General features: G+C 39.9%; 1 protein-coding gene across 4 annotated transcripts in view; it reads left to right on the top strand.

Annotated features, from left to right (window-relative positions):
- The window catches only part of SCFD1 (sec1 family domain containing 1), a 74792-nt gene that overhangs the window by 50630 nt on the left and 5640 nt on the right, over positions 1–18522 (top strand). For 2 of the 4 annotated variants that reach the window (XM_080932803.1, XM_080932804.1), the window contains exons 17-23: positions 174–253; positions 4894–4956; positions 6637–6712; positions 11997–12050; positions 15101–15153; positions 16845–16878; positions 17490–17555. In XM_080932803.1, coding sequence (XP_080788929.1) covers positions 174–253; positions 4894–4956; positions 6637–6712; positions 11997–12050; positions 15101–15153; positions 16845–16878; positions 17490–17555 — 426 coding nt within the window. Of the gene's footprint in view, positions 1–173; positions 254–1282; positions 1412–4893; positions 4957–6636; positions 6713–11996; positions 12051–15100; positions 15154–16844; positions 16879–17065; positions 17201–17489; positions 17556–18522 lie in introns of those variants that run through there. The other 2 variants (XR_013975428.1, XM_080932805.1) reach the window with 2 other exon arrangements.

Raw genomic sequence — 18522 nt, forward strand, 5'->3', positions numbered from 1 at the left:
ACACCCTTGGGGAGTCACTTAAGGGACAACTCCACCTGACATGCTGACATGGTAGCCCAGCATTTAAATTCAGGCTTTGTAGTAGAATCTTGATCAATCAATGACAGCAAACACAGTCTTCCGTGAAAGCATAATTTTTTTTTTTTAATCATAGAGTTCTTTTCTTATTCCAGGTTGATTTGGAGCAGTATAAAAAGGCTTTAACAGATGCAGGATGCAACCTTAGCCCTTTACAGTATATCAAACAGTGGAAGTAAGTTTTAGTTTCTTTTTGCTCTCCTATTGCTTAAGGTAAGGTTGTAATTCAAATTTTGTTCCTAAGAAAATCGGAATGCTGGTAAGAAGGCTGAACAATGCCATGGAGAATGTTTATGTCCCAGCCATAGCCGCTCCTCATGTAGTCACCTTGTTCACAACTTAAAGCTACATAAAATAGAGCACCTGGGGGAAACTCGGTGTTTTCTGATGCATTAGAAAGTCAGAGACTGAAGTCTTCCAGATCAAATGTCTCCAAACTGTCAACTAGCAGCAAGAACAACACCAGATTTAATACCTTTGTGCCAAGAAAATGGCATATTAATTGCTGCATCTATAGTCTACTAGAAGGAATGAAAATTTTAATAATTTTTCAGAATGCCATAAAAGGTTTTGACCTTTTACAGATATATCCAAAGAAGTTACTGGAACCATGAAAGTATAGCAGTGAAACCCAGCCTGTGACCAGCAGTAACCTGGGCAAGCAAATGGTGGTCTTTAGCCCCATGCAGCCACATTCTCCTAAATCACAGCACTTGAAAGGCTGAGGTAGGAGGGCCCGTCACAGGTCACTGACAGATTGGACTACATAGCAAGACCGTGTCCATCTGTCTATCCTTGACCAACTGTATGATTAAATAAGATAGAAAACTCAATGACATTGGCATTGTTAGTGTCCCTGGCTAAGAAGGGGAAAGTTGTTTTACAACACTGATTAGATTGATAAATACTCTCAGCTCTCCGTACCTATCAGCTCAGCATCCATGGGCTGAAAATACTCTAGAAAAAACAGTTGCTAAATTTGGTATGTGTTTGTTTGCTGGTTTGTTTGTTTTTCTCCTTAATGGTATTCCCTAACAATACAGTATAATAGTTATTTACATAGCCTTTATATTATATTGTGTGTTCCATATTATTTAGAGATGCTTTCAGTTATAGATGACATGCAGGGGTTGTATGGGAATACTATACATTTTATGTAAGGGACGTGAACATTCAGAGATTTTCATATTTTTGAGGATCCTAGAACCAACCCCCATGAATGCCAAAGGATGCTGTCTTTGTTTCCTAATTGGGATCATGATGAGCAGGACCTGCATCGTCACTGAATTTACATGTGTTGAAGAAACAGTTAACAATGAAAGAAAAATGTCGGACTGTGCTGAATGACTCAGGACAGTAGTAACCCTGAGTGATCCGCTCTTAGCCAGTGACTACATTTGCTTAGTAGGGTAAACTTCTGGTTGGTGACAGTTGAGCCAAAATTAGAATGACAGCTGACATTGTGATCATCCTGCATGTGTACATGCATACATTTGGTTGTGTAGCTGAAATGCATGTACCTGAGTGTCACTCCACATATAGGTGTTTTACTTTGGCTGCTTTTCCTTTTGGAACTGTAAAGCAAGCATTGCCTCTGAGATGTGCTTTGCGTCAGTTTCAGACAGTAAGATTAACTCTGCATCCTAGTCTCCATTAAAAGAGCATGTCAACATGCTTCTGGTGACATTTTTCTTCTATTTTGGTCATATTCTTTGCACTTAAAATATATTTAATCTCTAATTTGTAACATCTGTTTACTTTCCGATTGTAAAATACTAGTTTAACAATTTTAAGAAATTGAGAAAGATGATAAGGTTAATTCACCGGGTATTGATGGCACATGCCTTTAATCCTGGCACTTGGTAGGCAGAAGAAGGTGAAGCTCTGTGAGTTTGAGGCCACAGAGTGAGTTCTAGGACAGCCAGGGCTAACAGAGAAACCCTGTCTCAAGGGGGAAAAAAAGAATTTGGGCTAGTAGGGTCAGCAGGTAAAGTCACTAATGCTGTTGACCTGAGTTCAGTTCCCAAAAATCCACTTAAAGGTAGAAGAGAGAACTGACTCCACAAAGTTGTCCTTTGACCTCATGTGTTTGTCATAGCATACATGCTTACAAAACAAGAATAAATAATTAAAAAAATTTTTTTATTTGTTCTGGAAATCATGGTACAGCCTTTAATCCCAGGATTTAGGAGACTGAGGCAGGGCTCTCTCTCCTCCTCCCTGTTCCAGAGACAGCCACATCTTCTTGTGCAGTGCCAGCCTCATCCCTTAGACAAGATGGTGAAGGTCGGTGTGAACGGATTTAGCTGTATTGGGCATCTGGTTACCAGGGCTGTTTTCTGCTCAGGATCTGGCAAAGTGGAGATTGTTGCCATCAATGACCCCTTCATTGACCTGAACTACATGGTTTACATGTTCCAGTGTGACTCTACCCATGGCAAATTCAATGGCACAGTCAAGGCTGAGAATGGGAAGCTTGTCATCAATGGGAAGCCCATCACCATCTTCCAGGAGGGAGATCCCACTAACATCAAATGGGGAGATGCTGGTGATGATTATATATTGTGGAGTCTACTGGCGTCTTCACCACCATGGAGAAGGCAGGGGCCCACTTGAAGTGTGGGGCCAAAAGGGTCATCATCTCTGCCCCTTCAGCCGATGCCCCATGTTTGTGATGGGTGTGAACCATGAAAATATGACAACTCACTCAAGATTGTCAGCAATGCATTCTGCACCACCAACTGCTTATCCCCCCTGTCCTGGCTAAGGTCATTCATGACAACTTTGGCATCATGGAAGGGCTCATGACCACAGTCTATGCCATCACTGCCACTCAGAAGACTGTGGATGGCCCCTGTGGAAAGCTGTGGCATGATGGCCGTGGGCAGCCCAGAGCATCATCCCTGTATCCACCAGTGTTGCCAAGGCTGTGGGCAAGGTCATCTCAGAGCTGAGCGGGAAGCTCATTGGCATGGCCTCCTGTGTTCCTACCCCCAAAGTATCTGTTGTGGGTTTGACATGCCACCTGGAGAAACCTGCCAAGAATGATGACATCAAGAAGGTGGTGAAGCAGACAGCTGAAGGCCCACTAAAGGGCATCCTGGGCTACACTAAGGACCAGGTTGTCTCCTGTGACTTCAACAGCAACTCCCACTCTTCCACCTTTGATGTTGGAGCTGGCATTGCTCTCAATGACAACTTTGTAAAGCTCATTTCCTGGTATGACAATGAATATGGCTACAGCAACAGGGTGATAGACCTCATGGCCTACATGGCCTCAAAGGAGTAAGAAGGCCTGGACCACCCACCCCCCAGCAAGGACACTGAGAGCAAGTCAGGGGCCCTCAGTTGCTGAGGATTCCTGACCTAACTCAGCCCCCAACACTGAGCATCTCCCTCACAATTTCTGTCCCAGATCCCCATAATAACAGGAGGGGCCTAGGGAGTCCTCCCTACTCTCTTGAATACCATCAATAAAGTTCTGCTGCACCCAAAAAAAAAAAAAGAAGAAGAAGAAGACTGAAGCCGATCTTAAGTACACAGCTAGCCTGGACTACATAATGTCACTGTCCAGAGAGTAATCACACGTCACCTGAATCAGTGTTGCGGTGTTTTGTCCTCTAGTCCCGCAGTTAGAGCAGTCTCTCATCAAATCTGAGGAAGCTTTGTCACAGTACTCAGCCATAAAGAGCTACCTCCATTCATCCCCCTTAGTTGTATAGTTTCTAATAAAAAAAAAAAAAAACAGTGAGGGCGTTGTTCCAGTCCCCTGAGGTAAATAATGCTTTCTTTACAACCTCATTTCTGAACAAAACTGAAAGGGTTGGAGTTAGTTTGGGATTTCTCTCTGTAAGGGCAGAAGCAGAGTGTATTTAGTGTCTCAACTACTCCATTGTTAATGATTCCTTTTTTTTTTCCACTTCTGCCTACCCCTCCTCTGGTAAAAAACACATGAAGTAGTTAAAAGTCATGAAAAAATGTGGTTGACATAATGTCTGTGGCATGCTAATAGTGTGTGAGGGACCAGGATTACAAAAGAACGCTGATTCGTTTTAGTCATCTGTGTTGCATTTTACGCACACATCAGCATCCTAGCAACTGACTACCTAAGAGTACTGAGAGCCTTCTGGGGACATTCTGAATTCCAGAATTATGTAAAGAATTGGAAACACATTTGAAACACATGAAGTGTTATCTTCTCCCCAATTTTTAATAATTACAGTTTAAAGAGATTCTAAACTTTCATAAAATTCATAAAATACATAACCATGTGCAATTACATATAAAACTGCATGTGATGTCACTGAAGGGAAACATCACTGGGAAGTGACTTAAAAGACTAATTATAAAGCATGTGGCTCTGAGCTGAGTCCTTAGAGGAAATGTGGCATTTCTTCTGATGTTAAAGAGGGTAGTGAGTTTGACGTCCTCAGGGGACAGCGTGAGCGAAGGTCTGTCAGGGAGCAAGGGACAGCACTTGCTGTGCACAGCACTAAGCTAAGCTTAGTTGGTGCATGCTCATTGACCTATGGGAACTCTCCCATCTGGACTGCACTTTTGCTTTCTGCCGGTTTCTGAAGTCTTGGTTTTGGAACCCGGGGCCTTGACCTGCTACAGTGTTCTGCCACTGGACTACCCCCAGCCCTGTGTTGGTGTGCATTAGGGAATCTCAGGTTTTGATGTTAACTATAATAAGGTAATTAATTGGAAAAAAAAATTTAAGTCAGTGCATCTTAGAACTCAAACAGCAACTCTTTGAATGCCATCATACAGAATGATAACTGCACTTGTAAATACAATCTCCTTATTTCATAGGGCTTTTGCCAAGATGGCCTCAACTCCTGCCAGCTATGGGAACACTACCACTAAACCAATGGGGTACGTATTTAATAATGTTGGTTGAATTTTGTACTCAAACTTTAAACATTCAGGTCCTAAAAACACAGTATCTGATACCTTCCTGAAATTTCATTGTGATACAGGGTGTCAGTGTTTTCCTGGCTTCCTGTAGTATGAGCCGTTTGTTTCATATGCTTCTTTCTTTCATTTTTAGAAATGTATAGTTAAAACTTTTATAGTGTTAAAGCTAGGCACTCAGCCTAAGCATGACAAATACAGACCTCAGGGCTGGGGATGAGGCCTCGCTCTAGAACACTGGTACGCAACCTGTGGATTCTAACTCCTTTGGGAGTTGAACAACCTTATCACAAGGGTTGCATATCAGTTATCCCATATATCAGATATTTGTGTTTTGACATGTTCATAAAACAGTAGAAAAATTAAAGTTATGAAGCAATAACAAAAATAATTTTATGGTTGGGAGTCATCACAATATGAGGAACTGTATTAAAGGGTCTCAGCATTAGGAAGGTTGAGAACCACTTCTCTAGAGACTGATACAGTATTTGTGTGGTTTTCCAATTTGATGACAAGACAATTCTGGCTACTTGTTTCTATGTCATGCACATTTCAAATTCCTAATTTTCTTTAAGCTAAAATAAAAGTATGAAGACCAGGGGAAAAGAAATTTGTCTACTTTCAGCAATCCAGGAGCCTCCCCTCTGGAGTGTATGATACGGGTTTGCCCTAAACCCTGCTTCCCCACTAACAGACTTACCTGGCATGAAGAATCATTTCAGGGACACATATCCCATCAAAGGTTACTTTTCCTATTTCTTCTCATAGAGGCTTTCCATCCTGTGTCTCTTAGTCACACAGGGGAGGAAGGACAGGATAGGGAAAGGAAAGTAATTCCTATGAGTTTAATAAATAGATATCCCAGTGTCACGTCTTCAAATCATATAGAATATGTAGAGCCAAGCATTCCTCACGTATTTTATACTTGATAATATTAATTTTGTGCTTCAAGAAAATCTTGGCTATATTGAAAACTTTCTTATGTAGTGTAGAATTACTCTTCTCTTACCAAATGTCCTTTGGTCCATGTTAGAAGACTTTGAAGTAAATTATAAACCTAGTGTGGCAAGTTATTATTGGCGTTCTTTGTGTCTGTTAAAAGTTCTCAATTGAGGCAGTGCTCACTGCTTATTGTGCTTAGCATGTTTGCATGTAGGTTTTCTGTGTATAGAGGGAGGTGGTGCACATAACAGAATTAAATCCAACTCTTGTGATACAGTGTGCACAGCAACACTCGACCTATTCGTAATATTGATAGGCAACGTAAAGCTCTGTGATTGAACTCCAGAAGCAAAGTCTGAATTACTGTTTTTCATACGATTATTTTTGCATTTAAAACAATCAGAAAGAAACTATGTGTAAGGCTAAGGTATGTTGAGGACATCTCTTTATAGTTTTTAGTGATTATTTTATCACTTTTATTAAATTATTAAAGAAATGTTTACTAAATTTTTATCTCTATTATTAAATATCACTGCAGCAGTGATATCCATAGAAGTAGAAATGCTCACAGCCCTTTTGTCTATGGAAAACAAGGCGGTGGCACAGGGAGCAGCCTGCGGTGTGTAACTGGGCAAACGTCAGCAGCAGGCTGCACAGTCTGTACTTCACGCTCTCCTCACTGTCTTTTCCCATCCCCAGTCTCCTTTCCCGAGTCATGAACACAGGATCACAGTTTGTGATGGAAGGCGTGAAGAACCTGGTACTGAAGCAGCAGGTGAGTGCACCTGTCAGATGTTGATGGGTTCACTACCCAGGCAGAGAAACTTCTGGATTTATTCAAGTAATACGTATGTGGAGAATATTAGAACCATGAGGAGAATATTAGAACCAAAGGGTCCTTGTTGGCATAGCAGGAAAATGAGAATTCCTTTTTATGTTAATATCGAACTCTATGATGATTATGTACTTTAAAAAAAGAGATTTGCTTTTCTGAGCTGTACTGTCTTTACTTAACTCCAGCATTTTGATGACTTCCCATTTTTCTTTTATCAGTTTTTGTTGTCCTTGTTTTAAATAACTGGAACATCTCTGGAAAATCTAAGATACAGTGTTTCTCATCAGTACCAAGATACAGTGTTTCGTGTCAATACCTAGTGAGATACAGTATTTCCTGTCAGTGCAGAGATGTACTCCATCTTTACTGCTTAGAAGAGGTTTGTTTGTTTTTTGTTTCCCAAATGTCTCTCCTCCTGGTCCCCCTTCATAGAGTTCCTCCCCTTCCCTCTGAGAGGGAAGCCACCCCTCCCATATCACCCCACTCTGGTGTGTCAAGTTTCTACAGGATCAGGTGCATCCTCTGAGGCAGTCAGGGCAGCCCTCTGCTGCACATGTTCGCGGGACTTCAGACCAGCCTGTGTACACTGCTCAGTTGGTGACTCAATCTCTGGGAATTCCCAGGGGTTCAGTTTAGTTGACACTGTTAGTCTTCCTGTGAGGTTGCCATCTCCTTGAAGGCCTTCAATCCTCGGGAGAGGTTTTAAAAGGCCAAATTAAAAGATAGTTAGCTGGATCTAATTGTCAGATGTGTAAGATCTCTGTTTTCAGAATGTTCTCTTTCTCTGAACTTCAAACTTTTTAAATTTTTCATGTTTTCTTGTATTTTTCCTTTATACACACACATACACACATATGCATATATGTGTATATGTATATATATATATATATATATATATATACATATTTTTATTGAATATTTTATTTACATTTCAAATCTTATTCCCTTACCAGGTTTCCCCTTTGGAATACCCCTATCCTGTCCTCCCTCCCCCTGTAGCACCTAAAATAATATGTAAGATTGCCTAAATTGGTTTGCTATTAAGCATTTTATTATGGCAACACAAAAATTTGTTTTAGAATTCATGAAATAAAATTGTCATTTATGGCCTTAAATTACTTTGCTTTTCATAGCATTTCAAACTGTTACAAAATCTGTTTTGGCCCAGGCAGTTACTTTTAAAAGTAAAAACTGAGCGCAACACCTTTAATCCCAGCACTCAAGAGTCGGGGACAAGTGGATCTTTGAGTTCAAGGCCAGCCTGATCTAAAGGGTGAGTTCCAGGACAGCCAGGGCTACACAGAGAAATGCTGTCTGGGAAATATAAACAAAAGAAAAGAAAAAAAGAGAAAAGCAATGAAAAAGATAGTAAAAATCAAATTTCTGTGGTGGAAATTGAATTCTCCTATTTATATAACTCTTCTGCCACTATCAGAACCATGCATAGTCTTAACAAGGAGGTTGTGTGGATACAGCTTTAAATGTCCATTTTTTCTGGATGGGTAATCTCTGATTACTCCAGCCCACACTGTAAATTCCTCGAATTAAGAATTTGCTTAAGAGTCAAAGGGTGTGGACATTTGTAGTTACTCCTAATAAATATTGCCAGATTGTCTCCAGTGTAAAGTCTCTATTCTAGCAACACATGTTAAACTCATAGGAGCCCATTGTGACATTGCACTGTCCTGATACGCACTGTGTAGGCGCACTTGCACCATGGAGGTCTAGGAGAGTTCAGGAACAGTCATCAGAACAGACTGAGCAGATACAAACTTAGAATACTGGAGCTTATACTGCTTATATCTGGAAAGGATTCTTTGGCTTTTTAATTTTTTATATTACTGGGGCATAAGTGGAGTTGCTCTCTCTTTCCCCTTTATCTGGATCCCAGGAATGGAACTCAGTCGCTGAGCACCGTCTCCTGCTTGAGGCTTTTCATTGGCACTATAAAGATTGCTTTAGGATGTTATCAGAATAAACATTAAAGCTATACTCAGACAAAAATTAAATTATCCAGTAAATTATAAAAAGAATAGAATTAGCAGTGTTCAGTTTTCTAGGTTACTAATAAGAGCTTTTTCTATTTTGTTTTATGGGCCCCATGAGTTTTCTGCATTCTAAATATCAACCTTCACATGGCCAGTTGAGTAATATTTACAGACGTGAATCAATTTGTTTAAGGATAATTATACAAGAATATGATGATAATACGAGCATGCAGTTGCATAATTTAGAAATCCCCACTGTCTTTGACTTATCTACCAAAGCAATTTGTCTTTAAAAATGAATTATTAATAAATAATATGCAACCAATTAAAACATCCTGGAAGGCAAACGTGATTGCCGTGTATGATCTCCATTTAGAATTACCGTTTGTGAGAAAAATAAAAATTCTATGCAGTAGAAAACTTGAACTGTGAATATTGTGTAATAACCACTTCACAGTGTAAATAGACATCATATAGTGCACACCACCAGTCTAAATGTCAAGCCTACTTCGTAAAGCAAGCAGGAGTGGAGATATGGTGTTGGCGGGTTTTCTTCCAAACCCAGTTACATTTGGGAGATCTACTGAAGTATTGTGGTCTGTCTGGTATGTATTACATACGACCGTGTAAGGGGCTTGTTTGAACACTTTAGGGTTACAGGGAGGGATGAAAAATTTGCATGAGTTTGCAGTTCTCTGGTAAAATTAGGCGTGGAGTCATAGACATGGACCCATATAATTCTATTTTGTTGATTTTCTTGGTAGCATTATTACACTGTAATTAAAAAGTTACATTTTTTAACACTTTATCTAAGCTTCTTTATCCATAATATGAGCGATGGAATTAGTCTGTGGATTTGCTTCCAGCCTATAATCTTAAAACTTGGAAAACATTGATATTTATCTCATCGCGTCTGTGAGTTTCCATCTTTACTCTCCAACACACTGGGACAGCAGCAGCCCTGCTTCCAGTCCTGCTTCCATCATCAGCATCAGAGCATCCTTCCACACCCTGACTACAGAGGAGAAATTAGAGGTGGTCTCCATAGAGCAGTCAGCTACCTCCAGGCAACTTGGACAAACCTCTGCTGCGCCAATGCAATATTAGTATTTTAATTCTGTGCATATCTGATTTCCTTTTGTTTTTCTAAGAATTACATCATTAGAGAAGTTAATTTAGGTTTTTTTCTAAACCTTTCCAGTCACTAAAATCATAAAACCAGTCTTAGAAAATAGTTCCCAGTATCTAGTTTTTTTCTTCTGGTAAATTTCTGTCCACTTAGAAACAGAACTTAAAAATGACAATCCATAAGTTATGATTTATTGTCCCTGGGACTCTGCAGCTCAAGTCTGTGCAGTGCTCTCTGCCAGGCATGCCTCGCCTATTTATTATCTTATGCCTTTAATCCTACTGCTAGGCGGCAGAGACAAGTACATCTCTATGCTTAGCAGGCCAGCCAGGACTACATAGTGAAATCCTGCCTCAAAAACAAAACAAAATACACAGTGTTTTCCATATTCCTAAACTCCTGTGTCTAAGTATAGAGAAAATTGTGCTTAGAATGTTTTCATCTAATTTTGTTTGTACTTCCTTCAGCAAGGGCTATAAACTGTGACAGTAGTTCTGTGCAGAGAGACTTTGCTACATGCAGTGGTTCACGTGGCTACAATCCAGTTTTTCCTTTTTTGAGATCAAGTCTCCCTGGCTGCCCTGGAAATCGCTGTGTAGACCAGGCTGGCCTGAAACTCAGAGAGATCTGCCTGCCTCTACCTCCTCAGTGGTGGGGTTAAAGGTGTGCACCACCACACCAGCCATCCATATTCTTCGTTCAGTAAAAGTTTATCCTGGTTGAGCTTCAGCTGTTATTTAACACAACCTACAGACTTGGGGCGCCTGAGTTGAGAGACATAGTCAGATTGATTCATGGCCATGTTGGTGAGAAATTATCTCAATTCTTTATTCGTGTGGGAGGGCCAGGCCCTCTGTGGTAGAACTGTCCATCTGTAGGAAAGTGGTCTTGGGCCATGTGATAGCTGAGGGTGAACCTGTGAGCAAGCTAGCAAACAGCATTCCTCCATGGCTTCTGCCTTCTCTCGATAAGCTACAGCTTGAAAGTATGAGCCACAGAAACCCACTTCCCCTGGTTGTTTTTGGTCAGAGTATTTGTCCCAGCAACAGAGAGAAAACTACAACAGTTTACTTACCTTATATGAAGAGATTAGTGTGTAGTAAATATCCGCCTTTGGTTGTTGAGATAAGACTCACACACTATAGCCCAGGCTGGCCACATGGTAGTCCTCCTGCTTTAGCCTACAGAGTGCTGGGATTACAGGGATAAGCCAAGACTCACGACTTCTTTTTAAATTATTAACCCAAGCTTTTGTTTACACAAAGAACACTTTAGTTGAGTGTCAGTTGGTGACAGCTATCCATTGTTTTGATAAGCACTGAGGTTTTATCTTCGAAGATGTATTTCCTTCCTCCTCTCTACAGCTGGAGGCTTCTTGTAGCTGCATGGCCATCTGTAAATATTGACCAAGGGATGAAGCAGTAGTTGATTCTTTTTTATTGGGTTATAGAGATCATAGAACACATAAGAAAGAATTGTGAGACCTTCAACAATTTTGCTAGGAAGACAGTTTTCTGAAGTTGTAACATACTTTTTGGCAAACATGTCATTATTTGTAGCGTGGCTATAAAATACAGAACAAGATTTAATTATACCCTTCCTGAACGTCTCTTACCGTACACAAAGATTCATCATAAATACAGCTTAAATGCCTAAATTTCTTATTCTCAGAGCAAAACACTTTGGTTTTTTCCCGATTTATTTCATGTATTTCTCCATATCCTTTCTGTACTGTACAGCTCTAGCTGTGCATTCAGATTCAGAACGCTGAGTGGGACTTGAGGGTAAAGCAAAAAGGAAACAGAAACTTCAGCTTTGTAGCGTCTCCTTGCCTCAGATATTCTTTGGAATTAGCTTTATTTATTATCGTGTGCGTGTTTGAGTATTGACAGGGCAGTGCTACAACATGTGTGTGGAGGTCAGAGGATTAGGAGGAGCTTTTATACAGAATTGTATTTTCAGTAGGAACTCTGGGTGCTAAGGTTATTTACTTTTGACATGCTAACTGTGCACATAAACTTAGCATTTGTTTGATTGGAAGGAAATCACATTTATAAAGTGAGCAAGTTGTCATTCTAGTATTTAACAACACTAATGTCTTCCACAGAATCTACCTGTTACTCGAATTTTGGACAATCTCATGGAGATGAAGTCAAACCCTGTAAGTAGCATTTACATTATACAAATTCTTGGATGTACCGGACCAACCGATACAAAAGGGGATAAATCCAGGCTGACTCCATGTTGTTGAACATGTGAGAGAAGCAGAGTCCATATCCTCAGTGGCATCTTGGAGCCATTACCACAGAAAAAAAAACCCAGGTGACCATCAGTAATGTAAGACCAACTTAAGAAAATTAAATTTGGAGAAAAACACATAGTAAAACTCGTGAATATTTCAGATGGCACTAAATTTCCTTGGGCCAAACAAGTAAATAACAAAGTTGCTGGCTGGATTAGCAATTTGTAAGTATTATTAGCATTTCCTTAGGAAATAGTTGTCCAACCTGTCTACCCATTGTCTGCTCACAGCCGTGACATAGAAAGCCGTCACCTTGGTTCAGCCGGTCAGCCCATTACAACTCTTCTTACTCTAGGTTCATCTGAAGCCTGTAGACTTGGCAGTGGGACTGAGGATTTCAGACCTGAAAAAAATAAAAATATTTAGACAAATGTGACTCCTTCAGTAATTGTTAAAACATGGTTATGGAAATTAGCAAAAACAGTTTTTAAATTCACACATGTGGAAACTAAAACACCAGAAAACATCCAGCTGCTGTTAGGAAAGTTACGGGAAAATTATATGGAATGAGAAACTTTAAGAGATTGTTGTATTGAAGAATCTGTGTAGATGGACGTGATACACATGCAGTTGTAGTGACTTTGTCATAGGCTCCTGTGCATAGAACCAGTTGTCTTAGAAAACTCTTCATTCTGTGCCGTATGCTCTGAAGGATGGCCCAGGCATGATAAAGGTTGGTACAAGTGAGTGTAAAAATATGGAGGACAAGTGCAAGTTACAGATACTCGGGATGCTTGATACTAATCTTTGTCTGTGTCTTGATGTCTTGTTATAGACCAGTAACTATAGCAGCCGGTACATTTATTGTGTACTTTTATGCCAGGTACCACTCAGCAAATTGTTACCTCACAAATATTCCTCAGTTAAACCATCCAAGAAAAGTACTACTGTTACTCTGGTTTTATAGATAAGGAGAGGAGAGCAGGGTGAGGTCGGTTAACTCGCTGAGGTTACACAGCTCCTTTACTGTTTCACTGTCTGTGTGGGAACTGTGTGCCCATCACAGGCTCACAGAACTGTAGAAAGAAAACCATCGCAGGTCATCTACAAGGGAAGGAAGGAGGCAAGGAGACATGGCTCCTTCACGCAGCAGAACTAAAATCAAGCCCTGCTCCTTCCCAGTACTGGTACCAGTCCTTCCAAGTCTGTATCATAAACAGGTGGACAGCTAAATTAGAATGAGTCTTAATCAGATGTTTCTTTGAGCTGTAGAAGTTCGTTCATCAATACTCTTCAGTTTATAATTAAAAGTGCATTACTACAGATGTTTTGTTACTAGAAGAGACTTTCTTTCTGTTTTGAAAGCATTTCTTCATCCGTCTGCTGTGTAAGGTCGCTGTCTGCATTCCCAGTCCTCTCATGTTTGTAGACAGGATTCCAAGGTGATTTGGAGACACTGAGGAAATGAGCAAAGTACAGAAAGTTAGAGCTGACAGGAGTGGTGAGTGGCTGCGCCCATCTCATTTCAGATGCTTTGAAATCCTGGAACTTGGCCTGGGCATGGAGCTCATCTGGCCGAGTATTTGCCTGGCATGTTCGGGTCTGTCTCCAGTACCACAGAAACCCAGCATGGTGACATGCCTCTGTGCCCAGCACTTGGAAGGTGGAACAGGAGAATTTGGAGTTTGAAGTTACCCTTGGCTCTACACAGTTAGAGGCCAGGCTAGACTGCATAAGACACTCTCACATCCTTACTGCATTGTGTGTGCCTGCACACACATGCATGGCACATGTATAGTCAGAGGAAAATTTGTAGCTGGTTCACTCTTTTCTAAATCACATGGTTCTGCAGATCAAATTCAGGGCATCCAGCTTAGCCGAGAGTGTGCCTTTACCCGCTGACCACCCTGTAGGTCCACAGATGCATTCCTGCCGCTTAGACTTTAAGTGTCTGCTCTCGTTCATTGAATTTGTTGAAATTAAAGTAAGACCATCAAAAGTCCAGCTGGTGGGGTTTCCCATAGGCTGCAGAATTCTGACTACCCTGAGGTCCTATACTGATTCAGAGTACTGACCGTCAAGTTCAGGACTGGGTATTATCAGCATGTGTGCATTTGTCATTTGTCGGGTTAGTTTTGGTTGTTGGCTTTTGCAGGGAGCAGGGGGACTGAATCGTTTGGTTGGTTCTGCTGTAGAACAAGAAGATAGAGATAAGGAAGTAGTTATATCATAAAATAGCAGACCAGTACATCATAATTCCTTTAATATCAAGAAGATTCCCATTTATTATAAAGTTTCACAAGTTGTAGAGTTAGAGAAGCTTAGAAAGCTAAGAGTGTGGGTGACACAATCGGAAGCACATCTCACCTGGACTAAATTGAGACTTTTCAGTTTTTATTATTCTGTTTTATGCTGACAGTCATGTATTAATCTGGAGAAATTCTAATTCATTAGATGGTAAAATGCTGGCCACATATACAGCTGATAGCCAGTATTATCTATGTATTAAATTCTAAAATTGATCTGGTTTCAAAACTTGCATACAAAAAAACTGAGCCTATTATATATGATGTGCTCTGTATATTTGGTAAAGTAACAGAAAGACAAAGTCCTAAACAATAGCCCTTGGGCAGTAAAACTATGCCTTAGGTGGTTCACTTCCTATTTCTGTTACTAAATGTGCGACCTTAGGAAAGTCACATAATCTCCCATTATCCCAGCTTGCCCACCTAAAATGGTGGGATAATAATAGGAACTTTCTGAAGGACTGAGGATTAGTGCATGGTTTCATGGAAAGCCCTAAAAATACACCTTATTAACACATAGTAACGTCTCATTAAGGATTAGAGACAGTTGTTACACATCCTGTGAAATTGGAAGATTTGTTACAATCAAATACTGTGCCAAACTATGACCTTCTAAACAAGTTTTGTAGTCATGGCAATGTGTCTTATTTTTGTTTTTAATAGGAAACTGATGATTATAGATACTTTGATCCCAAAATGCTGCGGAGTAATGACAGGTAAGGAGCTTTTATCGTGGGTGGTGTTTGTTGTGGGTTTTCCCTCTGAGAATGGAAATAGTGTATTATAGGACATTATTAGACTAAAATTCTAACTGTGGTAGACTAGTTAAAAACTGCGTATTTTAATCTCTTTCAGAATAATCACTGGTAATTAGGATTAGTATCTTGTTATTTTGCTTTAATATACACACAGAGAAATAAATTTAGCTGTTTACTGTTTATGAAATGGTGTTGTCATAATCAAAGTGGGGGATTTAGAGACGTGTTTGAGATGAATATAGTTATTGACTAAATGGGAAGGAAATGCCTCTATGATGGAAACTGTTGTTTAAGGTGGTGGTGGCAGGAGTGGTGGCTTGTCATGCTTCAGGAAATTGTGTCCCTGAGAACCATTTCTGTAAAAGCATTTCATGCCAATGAAACCATTCACTGTATAATTTCTGCATTTTATGAAAGACACAATATGGTAATTTACCTTGGTTATGTTACTTTTCAAAAGTTAATTCACAGTAGTATAAAGAGTAACTTAGAAGGCAGTTAACAAAGAGGCAGAATTAGAAGGAAAGAACTGGGTAGCCCTAGCACTAAAACCTCAGGAGTAAGTTTGCTGCCTGTACCTGATGTTAAACCTTCAGACTCTTCTGAGCATGGGTGTTAGGAAGGATGATCTAGCTTCTAGGTTATTAAATTGCTTGGTAATTTCTAGTGTTATTCTCTTTTTCTTCTGAACGTAGCAGAGGTGGTGTTATATAAGTACGCTAATAAAAGCTGTCACTGGCAAAAGAGAATTTGGCAGCAGATTACAGACCAGGGAATGAGGATGACTCCAGTGGTCCAGGTTTTCTTTAGGAGTGATGAGAGTGTTAAATTGGAGAGTGATGTTTGCACATAGACTAAAGCCCATGGTCATTTGCTTCAAAGAGGATGTGTAACTCTGTCTATGCTACTAATTCTTGCTTACACCCAGCTAAGCATAGCCATAGATGCTGAGGACAGTTTATCCTAAATGGAGCGTACCGGAGAAACTTAGAGAGGATGCCAGCATTGCTGAGACAGGCTCAAAGTGTTCTTTATCAGCCTTTCCCTGTGTTATCCCAAACTATGACTGTTAGTAACTCAGGATTCTGTGCTATTTTAAGTCTTCATTCTCCCCACCTCCTCTCTAACTCCAAAGAACTTAAAACTCTGGAATCCAACCGTTGGAACATTTTGATAAGGTGAACATCTAACCCTTTTTGTGGAGTGTAGAATAATTTAAACGGGCCATAGAAGTGAGAAAAGATGACAGAGGTGTGCTCAACAACTTCACATTGGAAGAAATTGAAGTTCTCCTATCACTGCATTTTAACTCTGACATGTAAAAACCTGGATTTCTTAGATGCAAGGTTATTATTTGTAAGATGTTATGTGTGGCATTGTGTCACCTGTCCCCCTCCCTCTCCTTCTTATAGAGGCTAGCTAGAGTTTATGTCAGGGGCTAGTAGGTTGTCCCGTTCCCTTGTAGACATTGAGATATCTACCTTCTAGCTCCTTCCTCTACAAAACTGAAGAACCCCCTGCTTCCCAAGGTGGACCTGGAATACCTTCTTAATCTGCTCACAGTGCACATGAACGTGTATCCCCATACCCATCTTACCCATAAAAGAAGCCAAGGATGACATTTTCAGTGAAGTTTCTCTTTATTGCAGCTCAGTTCCTAGGAACAAAAATCCATTCCAAGAGGTAAGTTTAACAACAAACTTCTCTGCTTCTAAAAAGAAAGATAATGTAACAGTAGTCCCGAGGAAGAACTAGTTTGTCGTAAGCATAGCTTGTGATCAGTAAATGGCCATTCAGGTAAATTCAACTCTGCACACCCAAGATACAGCCTTGAAGTCCTCAGCAACTGTATTGCTCTGTTTTTCTTAAGCTTACGCATGACAAAATAGCAGAAAAAGGAGTCTTTTGGATTGCAGTGGGAATTGTACATGTGGAATTTCTACAATGATTCCAGTGTTTATGAAGATGTGACTATATGCTTATTTGAATACAGACACTTCTCATTGTGAGTGATGTGTTGAAAGTTGCATGTTGGGTTTTCCAGTGTTTCTGCCTACAGCATACAATAAAAATTCAAAACTAACCTTTCGAGCAAGCTCTTGCTCTTCTTTGCTATGACTGGATTGGATAGATACTACAGTCAGACTTTGAGACAGCAAAGAGCTTAGATTGTAGTCTGAGTCGCCATATCTATGAATAGTTTATGAACAGCTTCCAGACTGAAAGCCATGGTGCTTAAAACATTAAAATAATTTAACTGTGTTTTCTTTCTTTTCCTCCATTTGTACTTTTAGGCCATTGTCTTTGTCGTAGGAGGAGGCAACTATATTGAATATCAGAATCTTGTTGACTACATAAAGGTACAGTGAGCCTTCTCATTCTCTCTCTTGGCAGCGTGAGTCTCATGTCCTAGCAACTGGAGAGGCTGAGGCAAGAGAGTCACTTGAGCCTAGGAATTCAGGGCCAGTCAAGGCCACAAGGCAAGATTTCATCTCTTATAAAAATAATAAAAATAAATATACTGTATATAAAGAAAATTACCAGTTCACTTATTTTTCTATCATAGTCATGATTCTACTAAAATTTACTAGATTAGAAAATATTATTTCATAAAGTATTTGGGTAGTCTCTTGATGCACTTTAAGTATTTAGAGACCTCAAACTCCGTTTGTTTCCCTTAAGATGATTTATAGAACTCATTTACCTAAATAATACATGTATTAATTTACATCAGCAACATACTTCTAAAAGCATTTAAGGTAGCAAATTAGAAATAGAAATTAGAAATTCTACTGCACACCTTAGAGTGGCAGAAAGCTCAAAATACATGAGGCACTAATTTGAAGACCAAAATAAAATAAAATCTATAGGCTGGAAATTCGGCTATTGTTATATAATAAGGTGACATTTTCTAATTATTCAGTTGTTAAGGTATGATTGTACTCCGTATGCCCTCATTACATAGACATTAATAGAAACTATGATGTAACGGGAACACATAACTCCCAGGAGTCTCGATTGCTTGTCCTCAGTCATGCATGCTAATGTGCCGTCAGGCCCCCAGTCTTGCACAAGGAATGGCTCTGTGTTGCATGCACACATATGTGCAGGCCTAAGAACAGGTTAATACTGGAATATTTGGTAAGCTCAGTGTATTTAAAATTAAACCTGATTCATTAGACAATACAAAGGATTAGTATTTTGCTATTTATTGCTTTTCTGTTAGATAGATGCTAAAAACATGGGCTACACCCCTTGAGAAAGCTAAGCCAAGCTAGGGAAAAGGAAGAAAAAAGCATTGTGCCCACTTTACCACCTTATTCTTGT

Source organism: Micromys minutus (assembly GCF_963924665.1).
Source record: "Micromys minutus genome assembly, chromosome: 1".
Taxonomy (NCBI): domain Eukaryota; kingdom Metazoa; phylum Chordata; class Mammalia; order Rodentia; family Muridae; genus Micromys; species Micromys minutus.